Here is a 15157-nt window from a genome sequence, read left to right on the forward strand (position 1 = left end):
TAGAGCTGCAATTTGAGTTCAGCACTAACTACATCAGGATTACATTTAAGCAGGAGAAAAAAAACCTCTACTGTCTTGTTTAAGGTCGTATTATTGTATGTTGCCCGGTAAAATGTGCACTTTTTTGCCCAAATTTGTGAGGGAAAAATAAGGATGCACATTATATATTGGTAGTACTAATTCCATACTATATAAATGTTTTTAATTCTTTTATTTATGCTTATGAGTTAAAAATGTAACTCTAGAAATCCATAACGATATCCGTATGCAAAATAACACCCTGGAATACGATAATCAATTTTGTTGAACTTACGACTAACTTGAACTTACGACCTTAAAACAAAGGTTATAACAAGAAACATAGAAGAATTCAGTACTCTCACTTCTGGGTATTTATCTGGAAGAACCCGAAACACTACTTTGAAGGGACATCCATATGTTCATTGAAGCATTATTTACAATAGCCAAGATATGGAGGCAACCTGGGTGTCCATCAATTAATGAATGGATAAAGAAAAGGTGGTACATATATGCAATAGAATATTATTCAGCCATAAAAAATGAAATCTTGCCATCTGCAACAACAGGGATAGACCTAGAGTCTATTGCACTGAGTGGAGTAAGTCAGAAAGAGAAAGACAGATGTCACATGATTTCACTTATATGTAGAATCTAGAGAACAGGATAAAGGAATGAACAAAATAGAAACAAGCTCGTAAATATAGAGTATTTTGATGATTGCTGGATGGGCGAGTGGAGAGATGGGTGAAGGGAGGAGGGGATTAAGAGATACAAAGGTAGTTATAAAATAGTTATGGAGCTTCAGGTCCCAGGAGTTTGGGAGTTGCGGCTTGGGTGCAGACATGGCCAAGTCCAAGAACCACACCACGCACAACCAGTCCCGAAAATGGCACAGAAACGGCATCAAGAAACCCCAATCACAAAGATACGAATCTCTCAAGGGGGTGGACCCCAAGTTCCTGAGGAACATGCGCTTTGCCAAGAAGCATAACAAGAAGGGCCTGAAGAAGATGCAGGCCAACAACGCCAAGGCCTTGAGTGCACGGGCTGAGGCCATCAAGGCCCTCGGAAAGCCCAAGGAGGTCAAGCCCAAGATCCCAAAGGGCGGCAGCCGCAAGCTCAGTCGACTTGCCTACATTGCCCACCCCAAGCTTGGGAAACATGTTCGAGCCCGCATCGCCAAGGGTCTCAGGCTCTGCCGGCTAAAAGCCAAGGGCAAGGCTCAAACCAAGGCCCCAGCTGGTCCTGCAGCTGCAGCTCCGCCTCCAGCTCAGGCCCCGGCTCCCAAAGGTGCCCAGGCTGCCACGAAGGCTCCAGAGTAGAGGCTTCTGTCTGCCGATGGAGGACAGAGAGATTGGGGGACCCTGGGCTGCTGTCTGCGTGGGGCTAGTGTCCTCCTGTGTTACCTGGACCAATAAAGCTGAGGCAGGACCTGGCCAAAAAAAAAAAAAAATAGTTATGGAAATGTAAAATATATATAGTATGAGGAATATAGTAGTACTGGTATTATAATAACTATGTAAGTGTCAGATAGGTATTGGATTTATCAGAGTGATCACTTTGTAATTTATATAAATGTCTAATCACTAAGTTTACAGTTGAAACTAATATAATACTGTATTCAACTGTAATTGAAAAATTTAAAAAAATTAAATAAAATGAAGTATATTGCTTGATTTGATTTGCTAATGCTTAATTTAGGATGTTTGCATTTATGTTTAAAAGTAGGTTTAGCCTATACTTTCTTTTTCATGATTGGCTTGTCTGATATTTTGTTAAAGTATATATTACTTCATGAATTGAGTTGTGAATCATCTCTTACTTTATATTTCCCAGAAAAGTTTATGTTTAGCATTAACATTACCTTATTTTTGTAGATTATTCATATAATCTTATTTTTAAAATTGCCTTGGTCAGGGATCTTCTGGTGGGTAAAATTCAAATTATTTAGTGGTCATGAGTTTTTATTTCTTATACTATATAATTTTATACTTTTGGAAAAATTTCTGTATTTCTAACTTTTCATGTTTATTAACATAAAGTTGTTCCTTACAGTGTCTAATGAGTTTTCATTTACATTTTTATCTCTCCTCATATTCACTGCTAATATTATTTATTTATGGCTTCTCTCCCTTTATATTGGGAAATATCTCAGAGGTTTGTCTATTTTTTCTTAATCTTTTTATTTTAAAACTTTTTTTATCCCACATCTTTATTTTTTTATTTTCTATTACATTAAATCCTGCTAAGTTTCTTTCTTCCACCTATTTAAGCTTTATTTTGTTGTTATTATCTGGCTTTTTGAGTTGAACGCTTAGTTCATTTCTCCCCCCCTAATATCTACCTTTAAACAACACATCTATTCTAAGTACTGCTTTGGCTGTATTCTACAATTTTGATACATAGTGTTTTCATTGTCATTTGATCCTTAGAGGCTTCTAATTTACATTGTCTTTTTTTCTTCGATCTGCAAATTACTTCAAGATGTGCTTTTCATTTTTATATATATGGGATTTTTTGGCTACTTTTCATTATCCTTCCAATTTTTATGTTATTGTTAAATCAGTTTTTATAGTGTTGTCAATTTTCTAAATATTTTAAGTTTTCTTTCAGATATCTTATTGCATCAGCTTTTTTTTTTTTTTTTAAGATTCTATTGGGGAAGAGGAACAGGACTTTATTGAGGAACAGTGTGTATTTCCAGACCTTTTTTCCAAGTCAAGTTGTTGTCCTTTTAATCTTAGTTGTGGAGGGTGCCGTTCAGCTTCAAGTTGTTGTGCTTTCAGTCTTAGTTGTGGAGGGTGCAGCTCAGCTCCAGGTCCAGTTGCCGTTTCTAGTTGCAGCCCACCAACCCTTGCAGGAGTCGAACCGGCAACCTTGTGGTTGAGAGCCCACTGCTCATGTGGGAATCGAACCGGCAGCCTTCGGAGTTAGGAGCACGGAGCTCTAACCGCCTGAGCCACTGGCCGGCCCTGCATCAGTTTTTTAAGGATGCCAATTCTTCTTTTCTCTCTCTCTCTCTCCCCCTTTTGTGTGTGCGTGTGTGTGTGTGTGTTGTTGTTGTTGTTGTTGCTTATGATATACTCTGGTTGTTCATTTCCTGTTTGTTTTATAACTTTTTTTAAAAATTGAAAATACCTCTTTAGTGGTGTCGTTTGCTTCACTATGGGAATTAATGCATCCCAGATTATGGGACTGCTTCTCAAAAATAGTATTACCTTTGTTTTTGCTAAGATTTCAGTGAGTTAAATTGGTAGCAGTATTTGTGTTGATAGCTGAACTTGGGAATCTTACACAACTAGATAGCTAAATATTCCTCTATACTTACATACATTTCAGATTTGGAGTTTTGTTTCTGATAATACAATGAATACCAAGAGCCCTGAGCAGAAAGTTTTTTATGTTTCCCTGGAGGATAATCAGTAAGAGGGTTTCTGCGTCCCTGTTTATATAGGGGGTCACCACTCCAGGTCCCTGACTGTATGTCGGGATATAAGTGTCAGCTACCTGTTTCTCAAGGCCTCCAGGCCATGCATTTTTTCCCCCCAGGAGCTGGAGACTAATTTTAGAGCCAGTATTTCTATAGCCCCCATTAGATCAGGTGACAAAATGATTGCTCTGTCTTTGAGTTCCTGTTTTATTTCTAGCACCTGGAGATTTCCTTTCTTTTCTCCCAAGATTGCCTATATATTTATCTTCTTTGGTTACATTTTAATCAGCCTTTATATGTGGTTTAGCTGACAGTATAAGTTTGAAATCCACACTAGAACTGGATGAAGGGAAACTAAAGTAATTGAAGGAGGAGAAGGGGAAAATCCTTCAGGAACATAGAGGACCTAGCAAGGTTCAGAGACATATTGCTCCAGAGAGTAAGTAGAATCTTCTAGGGACCTTTGGGGCACATCCTGACCTGTTTGTGTTCTGTAACAGCATACTAAGAATGAGGTCTGGTAGCCTGATAGAATGGACATTTGTTGAGCTGGCTTCTGGAAGTTACCCAATCCTAGCATTCCACTAAGTGCCATAATCAGTTGGCGGGAGAAGATTCTAACAGAAAAGGAAGTCATGGTGCTGCTGCTTCATACATACTTACACTAAATGGCAGTGATGTTTTATATCTTATAAAATACATTCAAAAGTGATAAAGAGCAGAGATTGCACTCTCTCTGACTGTGACTTTTGTTTAATGCAACTCACATTCAATAGATGCCTATTGTTTTTGACTAAGAAAGAGAGTGGTAGTTAGGTCTTTGCAGCAGTCTGCTCAGCAGAAGAGGTGGGTGTACATACTTGACCCTGAAGCAATGGGAGGCTTGTTATAAAAGTGATATGAACAGATACAGTGGAAGCAAAGGCAAAAAGGTAATAAGTCTGTTGATTCACATGAGAGGGAGTGAAGTTGTAGGCAAACATTTCCAGAGGCAATGTATGAGCTTTGCTATGAAGGATGACTAGGATGTTACCTGCCTTGAAAGGGGTAACCTGAGTAGAATAATAAGACCTCCTTCTGCAGAGGATTCAGACATCTGTTAAGTAATCCACTGGAGCTAGAATCTAGGGTATAGTAGGAGAAGGAGGTGAGGCTGGTCCATATTGTGAAAAACCTGGAGTAAAATATTCATCTTCATTTGTTTCAGAGATTTTTTTTCCCCTCTGAAGTTAGAGAAAATGACTTTTCTTTTCCACTTTCTCTTATTTTTTAAATTTATTTGCTATATTTTTAAAGCTACATGTGATACTATTAGGTAATTCAGATCATCTAGGATGTTACTAATCAAGACCCATGCTCCAAAACACCACACAGCGACTATATGCAAGAGTGTCGTCCAGTTTCTGCTCTTAGAGAAGTCAAGGAAAGGGCAATTCTATTTTTAATTTTTCAAGGGACTTCCATAATGTTTTCCATAGTGGCTGTTTCAATTTACATTCTTACTAACAGGGTACAAATGTTTCCTTTCCTCCATACTCTTCCCAATACTTGTTATCTCTTGTCTTTTTGATGATAGCCATTCTAACAGGTGTGAGGTGATATTTCATTTTGATTTTGATTTGCATTTCCCCAATAATTAATGATGTTGATCACCTTTTTGTGTACACTTTGGCCAGTTGTATATCTTCTTTGGAAAAATGTCTATTCAGTTCCTCTATCCATTTTTAATCAGATTAATTTGTTGTTGTTGTTGTTGTTATTGAGCTATATGACTTCTTTATATTTTGGATATTACCCAAATCAGATATATGATAGTGAAAATGACATCTTGCATCAACTCAGTAGATGTCTACCTTTGGGTTGTATTTTGATGTCCTGAAAGCCCTTGCCATATACCTAATTTTCCTTTAATAATTGACTTAGTCAGTGAGATAAGAATTGGCCTAGTTGGTTTATTCTAATATAGTTATGTTGGGAGAAATAAGCAATTTTGAAATTCTGTTGTATAAAAATCACTGAGGAATATTATTTTTAGTGATTTTCATAAACATATAACATTAGGAATTTTATCCCTGAATGAGATAGATATAGACAAAGCAAGGTTCTGGTGTTTTACCACGACAATTTCACATCCCATGCTATTTACATTACTTGTGATTTTCTGAAAGAGATACTCCTATGACTTGTAAATTAATGTGCTCAATCATTTTACTCAAAAATGATGACTTCATTCCTCACCTTTATTTATAATCACTGCAAGGATATAAATAAGAACAAGATGGCGAGATTTCACTAAATTGGTGAGGCTTACTAGAGTACTTTCTAGACTAGCATGATGTAAGAGGAAGAAACTGGGAAGCACAGGCCCAAAGTCTTTTAATAGTCATTTATAATTATGTGTATGCTAGACTCAAAAATTCACAAGAGAATATTTATTATCCTGGTCTTAATTTTAGTTAAAAATAAGAGGAATATGACCTTTTATTGCTATGCTAGTCAGTTTTTACTTAACCTATTGTTCTTGTATTCCACAGATCTTTCTATCTCTATTTAGCTTTCTATCTATCTATATATCCACCTGTCTAGATGATTTTAATGTCCTACTGGGCATTGAAGGCATTGATTTGAAATACAGTGAAACAATATCAGATTCTTTGACCAATGCCTTGCTTCTCTATTTTGGCTTGCTTAGATTTGGGTACCTAAATCAGCTTTAAAACGGATTATCTCTGTTTTGAATTTGTGAACTGCAAATGCACTCAACAATCTGATCCTGTGTGGTATTTCTGCAAATGTGAATAAATGGGGATAAACTTCATGCCACCTACTGCAATCACATCCCTTGCAGATTTGAGGTTAAATTGCAAAAGTGGAAGGGTGATATATGTATAGTGTAATACTCTACTCATATTTCTTTATCTTCAATACTTAGAGGCCTGAGTATTTGAGAAATAATGAAAATTATGAAAAGTATTAATAATTTTTCAAAGACTGTTTTTGATGAACTTATAGGTTTAAACTCATTTAATACAATTAATGATACAGGTTAGCTAGCATGTCCCTAGGTAGACAGGGACGTCCCTGGTGGAATAAACAAAGACAGTCATATCATAAAACGTCAGGTTTTGAAATCACTCCTTCGCTCCAGGACAAAATGTAACAAGGCCTTGAGGTTAATCATAAAAATCATTTTGGCCTGACAAATGGAGCTGATCTGATAGATAAAGAATGGGTTACTTTGCTAATTCCTTCAGGATGGGCAAGCGGAACAAACCTGGTAGAGGAATTTCATTAGAAGGCGCCAGTTCCCTTCTTCAAACAAATTCCCTTCTTCAAACAGCTTCCCTTACCCAAGGCAAGGGAAGGTATAAAAGTAAGAGCTTTTGCCTCAGTCATGGGGCACCCCCCCAATCGGGACCCCCTTCCGCTCAGGAGCTGCAACATCTTCTCCTGCTTCTAATAAACTATCCTCTTTTTAAAAACTTTTTGCCTCTCCCTGGTCCATGTTTCCATTTTTCGGCTTCACAAGACACGATCCTGGCCCACTCTCAGAAACTGCTAGAAGATCCAACATCACCTACATCATTAAGAAGAAGAAATTGTGGGCCAGCCCGGTGGCTCAGGTGGTTGGAGTTCCGTGCTCCTAACTCCGAAGGCTTGCTGGTTCGATTCCCATGTGGGCCAGAAGGTTCTCAACCACAGGGTTGCTGGTTCAACTCCTCGAGTCCTGCAAGGATGGTGGGCTGTGCCCCCTGCAACTAGCAACTGGCAACTGGACCTGGAGCTGAGAGGCACCCTCCACAACTAAGACTGAAAGGACAACAACTTGAAGCTGAAAGCACAACAACTTGACTTGGAAAAAAATCCTGGAAGTACACACTGTTCCCCAATAAAGTCCTGTTCCCCTTCCCCCATAAAAAAAAATCTAAAAAAAAAAAAAATAATAATAATTGCAATTATTTTCCTGAATTTTTAAAATATTTACAAAAGATAATATGTTAGATGGAATTTAAAGAATTGAAATGTAATTGTTAATTTGAAATTGAAAGTCTAAATTGGGTAACATATGGTGTTCTAGGCTCTGAAAGATGAGCAAAAATATTCCTTGTCTCACATGAATTTATTTCATTAAATAGGACTTTAGAGTTTAACCAACTTTTAGAAGCAGAATCAGAAAGATATTTTTTTTAAAGTAGGGGAAGAATGATGACTAAGAGGGGAGAAAAAAATTAATTAGGAGAGGAAATTATCACCTGGAAACATTATATAACAGACTTATCTGGTATTTATCACAGGAGTTTCAATGCTGGGTACACATGAAAAAACACTTAGCTATTGATTTCAAAACAGAGAGGAATCATTAAAACTAGAAGTGGTATTTCTTAAAATGTTTTCACTCACTCAGCAAACACTTATTAAGTATTACTATTTATCAGGCACTAAGTAAAGTATTTCTTGTCCTAAGGAGCTCTTAGAAGAGCTCCAGGAGGTGTTAGGAAGTGGCCTGGAGACAAGTGACTTCTTGCAGGCTGAAGGATATAGTGGATGGACAAAGGAGGGACATTCAACTTAACCTGTCAAAGCTAGGGCCATAAGAGTTGCATTTACTTTGCTGGCTTTGATGTCATGAGTGATCACAGACTAGCTTAGCCTTTCTGAGTTACTTAAATTTATTGTCACCTGGCTGCCCAGGACTTCCCTGACCATCAGATTTGAGAGGCTCCTCTCAGCCTCTATAATGCACCTTCCAAGAGCACTGTAGAGGGACAGACAGCTTTACCAGTGTGGTGGGACAGTGCCCCAGGGGCCTTTGTGGATCTCAGGGTTCCCATTTTCTATAATAGAAAAGACCCTTTCTGTGAATGTTCCTGAGGTACTGCTGTTTACTCTTCCCTGTGGCTGTCTATACAAATTAGCTAAACCCAAGGCCTTGGTACTTGACTAGGAGAGAGATTTGGCTCTGCTTCTTCTTTTCTTTGGACCGCAGCTTTTATAGAGATGCAGATTAGGAAGCCCTTCTGATGATAACATACAAGTCCTGGGTGGGACCATCCAGTCACCTGGATTTCATCCTCTGTAGGATCCCACAGAATAAACAAATAACTTGTGGCCTGAGTCAGGGAAGATGAGGGGTCAGCTTAGCAGAGCTGGAGCAGAGCAGAAAGGTAGGTATGCTCCAGCAAACACCAAGGAACAGGGGCATATTACAGTATCTTATAATAAATTATAAGAAGCTCAGAATTGACATGCAGAGGGTGAGAGGGGAAAGGTGAAAAATGAGGCTGAAGAGGAATTCGGGGTTTAAGACCATTCATTCTTTGCATAGGAAGTAAAGGTGTGGCACTTAATTGGGAAGTGGTGGGGAGATACGGAAGGGTTTTTAAGGAAGAAGATGCCGGAATTTGCCTTGTGTTTTAGAAAGACTGATCTGGATTGTGGTGATGGAGAAAAATGGTAAGCAAGTTACCACAGCCTGCAAGTGAAAAACAATGAGACCCTGGAATAAGGGAGCTGTGTGGGATTGAAAGGAAGGGTTGGAGGAGGCAGATGTTTAGGTGGAGAGATGACAGGACTTGATAAATAAGGAAACTTATGCTTGCTTGTGGGAAGGAAAGGGACCTACCATGTTTCCCTGAAAATAAGACCTAGCCAGACAATCAGCTCTAATGCGTTTTTTGGAGCAAAAATTAATATAAGAGCTGTTGTTATTTTACTATAATATAAGACTGGGTCTTTAATATAATATAATACAATAATATAATAAAATACAATATAACACTGGCTCTTATATTAATTTTTGCTCCAAAAGACGCATTAGAGCTGATTGTCCGGCTAGGTCTTATTTTGGGGGAAACAGGATACAGAGCTTCTATCTGGGTGGCTGGATGGATAAAGGCGTCATTATTGCAGGAAGGGGATCAAGAATATATTTGAGTGGCGATAAGATAATGAGGTTAGTTTTTGATATCAAGTGTGTAATAGTAGAGATATTAACTACGCACAAAAGATTGTTGTTCAGGAGAGCTATCCGTTCTAAAGTTTTAGATACAGGCATCATCAGGAGTGGGTGAGGTCGGCTAAGGATAATATGGGTGGGATGTAGGGGATTTGGAAGGACAGACTCAGGATATTAATACTTAATAGATATTTAAAATGCAATCGTAAAACGTCTGCTGAATGCATTCATTTTTTTTTTAATTGCAGTACAAGGTCTGACCATCAAGTTCGCATACTTGTTGCAACGATGTGACTACCTTTTTTGATATCAGAGGGATTATTCATTATGAATGTGTACCAACTGGACAAACATTTAACCAAGTTTACTATTTGGAAGTGCTGAAAAGGCTGCATGAAAAAGTTAGACGACCTGAACTTTTTTGCTAACGATTCATGGCTCTTGCATCATGACAATGTACCAGCTCACACGGCACTGTCTGTGAGGGAGTTTTTAGCCAGTAAACAAATAACTGTATTGGAACACCCTCCCTACTCACCTGATCTGGCCCCCAATGACTTCTTTCTTTACCCAAAGATAAAGGAAATAATGAAAGGTAGACATTTTGATGACATTCAGGACATCAAGGGTAATAACAGCAACAGCTCTGATGGCCACTCCAGAAAAAGAGTTCCAAAATTGCTTTGAAGGGTGGACTAGGCACTGGCATCAGTGCATAGCTTCCCAAGGGGAGTACTTCGAAGGTTACCGTAGTGATATTCAGCAATGAGGTATGTAGCGCTTTTTCTAGGGTGAGTTCACAAACTTAATTGTCTGACATCGTATGGCCTGTTTGAGAGAATGATGAGCTGAAACTCCAGAAGCCTGAATTTGGGTCTGTGTCTGGTGGGGTAACTATGGAAATCAGTTTCTTTCACCTTCAATATCTCATAAGACTGTTGGAGGCAATGAAACAAGGAAGTCTTGTGCTTTATTCTTGTTTTTCTACTGTTGTTTTCTACCTTTGTTTTCTCAGAAGTTTTATCATCACAGATAGTAGATAATACAAGGAAAAGTCACTTAAGGAGCAGCAGGAAACTTCTCACATCAGGAATAATCTTGAGTTGAGAAGAGTGCAAATATGTAGAAACTCACTTAGAAATTAGCATCCATCAATACATTTGCAAATAATCTTCCTCTATAAGTGGACTTAGTGTGCATGCTCCTCAGTACCGGGAAATGCTTCAGCACACACCTTTTTCCTCTGTGCTGTTATGCTTTTTTGTATCACATTTCTTTTCTTGGCCAATTTGCCTCTTTCCTCTCCCCACCACCTTTCAAATAGGCTTTTTTAGTGCAATTTTAGGTTCACAGAAAAATTTAATGGAAAGTACAGCAAATTCCCATAAGTTCTCTGCCTCCTTCATTATCAACTTCCCCACCAGAGTGGTGCACTTGTTACAGCTCATGGACCTACATCGACACACATTATCTCCTGGAGTCCACACTTTACATTAGGGTTCACTCCTGGTGCTGTACATTCATTACATGGGTTTTGATAAATTATAATGTTATCCTATCATGCAGAATAGTTCCACTGCTCTAAAAATCCTCTGTGTTTTAAGTATTCATCCCTCCCTCCCCTTTATGCTATTATGTTTTAAGTCATATTATATGTCAGTGTATGGTTAAAAATTTCACTTATCTTACAGATTTGAATGTGCATTAGAATATGTAAAGAATACATTTAAAAGCTAGACACTGTAATCCATGTCTACCCAGGTCAAAAGTTTCATGATATGGATTATTATTGCTGTTCAAATTATAGAGCTATTTTTAGTAACATGTTGTAATAGTTAGAGCTTCACCACCACAAAAGTTCCCTAGTGTAATGAGGTTAGCCTCCCAAGTCTTTCTGGAAGGAGTAGAGAATATAAATAAATACTACTTTGTCAGGTAAACAGATAAATCTGTATCAGTTTATAGGACAGATTAGTTCTATTTTAGCACAATAACAAAATTTCTCCTTTATTATTTGTTACAATGAAGACTTGTACCTGCTATCTAGGACAAAATATTTTTGACTTGAAAGCCACCACCTGCATTTACATCAAATCATTTTGGGAGCTCTGTGTGTATGTGCATATGTACACATATGTATATGTATGTGTGTGTGTGTGCATGCATGCATATGTGTGTGTGCATGCACAAGCACGTGTTAGTGTGTGTGCATGTGTTCAGTACATTTTCAGCATCTGAAATTAAAATAAGAAAGAAGCAAACCATCTGAGGAGTAGGCAGGAGAGGATTGCAATAAATTTATTTTTTAATGATAGAAAAAATAAAAATTAAAAAAAGAGCAGTAGAAATGACAGAGCCAAATGGGGGAGAGAGAAAATAAGTTAGATAGAGAGGAAACACATAAGTACAGGAGGAATCAGGTCATTTTGGAAGAATGTGGTGAAAAGTTGCTAATGGCATCAGTCCTCATGGCAAAAACACCTTCTTTTTTCTCTAATGAGGACCTGAAGAGTCCAGAGTAGTAACGCACATCTGTGTTGTAATTCACTGTAATGACTTTATTTGACCAGGAATCTGTTACATTATATAGGGTGATTGAATTGTGTTTTTTTTTTTACTGTCTTCCTTATAAGGGTGTAATTGTTTCAGTTTAAGCAAATTATCCAAGGTTCTTGATTTAGCCACCTCACTAGGAAAATCTTTGCAAACCTTTCTCCCAGGTGGGCAGAGAGGTTTGATGGATTAAATGTCAGATAGCAGTCTATTGAAGTTTATAGAATAAACTGGTCTCCAATAATAAACCTTTTCTGGGGGCCAAACGAAGCACAGAAATTATAAGAAACCAAATAAAACTAAAGCATTAACACTGAACTACAATCTTGCCATGTCTTCACATAGCGTGTTTCAGGGAATACTTATAATTCTCATATCAACTAAAGTTCATGTGTCCATTGCAAATTTGTAGAACCACCCTCCTTTAATCGATTTAGGGGTAAAAAAATTTCCAGTAAAGAAGGTAATCAGAAAATTAGGATCTATTGCTATAATGCTAGCAGCATGATCCTGTTTTTTTGTGGGATGAGGGGTAAAAAATTGTTTAACAATATGTTAATATGTATTCTTTTATAACAATACAGCTTTTATTAGGGTGACAAGAAACAGTAAATGGAGCGTCTGAAAGGGTCTGTTGGATTCTGACCAGGGTTTGGTAAGTAAATGGCAGTCATGCATAATTGCACTCCAAACACGTGGTTTTTAGGTTACTTGATATTCCAGTTTCTTAATATCTCTGACTTTCAACCACTATTCAAAATATTTTAGTGGGAAAGCTAGGGTCTTGGGAGTACCAATTTAGGATCCTTGGGACGTGACAGGGGTTTTAAACTGATGATTAGGTTCTGGAGGCTGCACAGGATGATACTTAAATGAGAAGAAGGAAAAGGCACCTTTGAGAAGAATGTTTTGGATTAGTCAAAAATTTGGCTAGGAGATTTGAGGTAGGAGAGAACTGACTTGCCCAGCTTAAAACATTGATCAAAAATTGAAGGTTTGAAGGGGGATCAAATATATGGCAATGGAAGGAGAACTGACTCTGGGTGGTGAACACACAATGTAATTTATAGATGATGTGATACAGAAAACACCTGAAATCTATGTAATTTTACTAACAATTGTCACCCCAATAAATTAAAAAAAAAAAAAAAAGGAAAGGAAAAAAAGGTGAAGGTTTGAGAGGGAAGTTCCAGGTAATGTAAACAGCACCTCCTTCTCACTGGGTTTTAATGTCCCTCTCAGAAAGCTATATACAAATCCCTTTTTGGAGGTCACTGATCAAAATTTAATATGTAACCCTACCAAGTAGCTTCAAATTTTAAAAGATGACTTTCAAATATTTAACAAGTCCCTAAATAAGAGGAATGAACTGAAATTACAGAATGACGTAAATTAGGATTGACATTTCAGGTCAGGATACCATCTTCAAAAGGTTGCTCTTCCTTGCTTTTGTTTTTGGTTGAACTTTGACATCATTCTGTCACTTTTTAGTTGGGAACTTTTCCTAGGCAACTCTCACTGGTATTTCTTGCTGTCTGTATCTTACTTCTTTCAGATTCTCCAATCTTTCACACTCTTAATTAGGCTTATTGATACCTGAGATACACCAAGCAGAGAATGAGTTCAATGTCCATCATGGATCCTTTGGGAACTACTGACATTTAATTATGTTGTAAGCAATGTGCGTTTATCAGTGTTTTCGTCCTCAAAGTCAGAAATAATTGGCCAATAGTCTTAATATTTCTAAGTTATATTCATGCAAATCATAGAATTTTAGGGGCAGATAAAACATAAATACTTGTGTTTAAATTTGTTATAATATTTCTGTTTATTGATAGCTATTTTAATGTTTACATAATAGTAAATAATTTGTATAGTTCCCATTAAAATAAATTTTAAAATTACCTAATAAATTTCCCCAAATTTTTATGCCATACAAAATTCATAAAGAAGGATAGTAAAATAAATCCTGGGTATGGTGGTATCTTTTAATATTTTTTTTATTATTATTAAGCTATGCTTAAAGCTATCAGTTATTTGAAAGCTAAAATTCTTTTTTTTTTTTTTTTGCTTCTCTTTAAAAGTAAGTTAAAGTAGAAAGTTGCTCTAGGTTTTAATATATATATTTGTTGTTGTTGTTCAGAGTTTCAGTTTGTTCTCTCCCACCTTTTGTACTTTAAGTTACTCTTTTAAATTTCAAGATCATCCTGTATGAACATACATTCAGAGTGTTTTAATTAATTATTATGTTGCGAGTCCAGAATTCAGGGTGAGACACTTAGATGTATCATTTTGATCTAACCTGATAGTGATGACTCATTGTCACACATCACGTATATTTTAATAATTTTGGTCAGCAACCTCAAGCATAAAAAAATTATTTTTATACTATTCCTGTTGACAAACAAATTGACAGAATTAATAAGATTTCTAGCCTATTCTAGATCCAACTCAACTTGTTTGGGAATGGTAACTTCTAAAATTCTATTGTAAGCATCAATCTTCATGGGTTTCATTATATATTTTTCTTTTAAAAAATTGTTTTACTTATTATTTTCTGTTACTTTTTTATTTTTTAAATAATTTTTAATTTTTCAATTACAGTTGATATACAATATTATGTTAGTTTCAGTGTACAACATAATGATTAGACATTTATGTAACTTATGATAAATCTAGATTTATTACCCTGATAAATCTAGTCCCCATCTGATACCATAAATAGTTATTGTAATATTATTGTCTATATTCCTTATGCTATAAGTTACAACCCCATGACTATTTTGTAGCTATCAATTTGTACTTTTTAATCCCTTTCCCTTTTTCACTCACCACCCAATGCTTCTCCCATCTGGCAACCATCAAAATATTCTCTGTATGAGTCTGTTTCTGTTTTGTTTATTCATTTATTTTGTTCTTTAGATTCCACATATAAGTGAAATCATATGACATTTGTATTTCTCTGACTTACTCCACTCAACACAACACTCTCTAAGTCCATGTTGTTGCAGATGGCAATATTTCATTTTTTATGGCTGAATAATATTCCATTGTATATATGTACCATCTCTTTTTTATCCATTTATCCATTGATGGATGCCCAGGTTGCCTCCATATCTTGGCTATTGTAATTTGAGGTGTGATCAACAATATGGTAATTGTTTACATAAAAAATATATTTTTACAGTAAAGGACAC

The 15157-nt window shown here is 36.7% G+C and overlaps 1 protein-coding gene across 1 annotated transcript; it reads left to right on the forward strand.

Annotated features, from left to right (window-relative positions):
• Positions 1-854: 854 nt before the first annotated feature.
• On the forward strand, positions 855-1365 carry LOC117011823 (60S ribosomal protein L29-like). The gene has a single exon (XM_033087533.1). It carries the CDS (start codon positions 864-866, stop codon positions 1341-1343), a length of 480 nt encoding a protein of 159 aa, XP_032943424.1. The 5' UTR covers positions 855-863; the 3' UTR covers positions 1344-1365.
• Positions 1366-15157: the final 13792 nt, after the last annotated feature.

This window comes from Rhinolophus ferrumequinum, chromosome 19, assembly GCF_004115265.2.
Source record: "Rhinolophus ferrumequinum isolate MPI-CBG mRhiFer1 chromosome 19, mRhiFer1_v1.p, whole genome shotgun sequence".
Taxonomy (NCBI): Eukaryota; Metazoa; Chordata; class Mammalia; order Chiroptera; family Rhinolophidae; genus Rhinolophus; species Rhinolophus ferrumequinum.

Excerpts from the sequence above, each read along its gene's own strand:
- LOC117011823 (XM_033087533.1), top strand. The coding sequence starts at position 864 with ATGGCCAAGTCCAAGAACCACACCACGCACAACCAGTCCCGAAAATGG.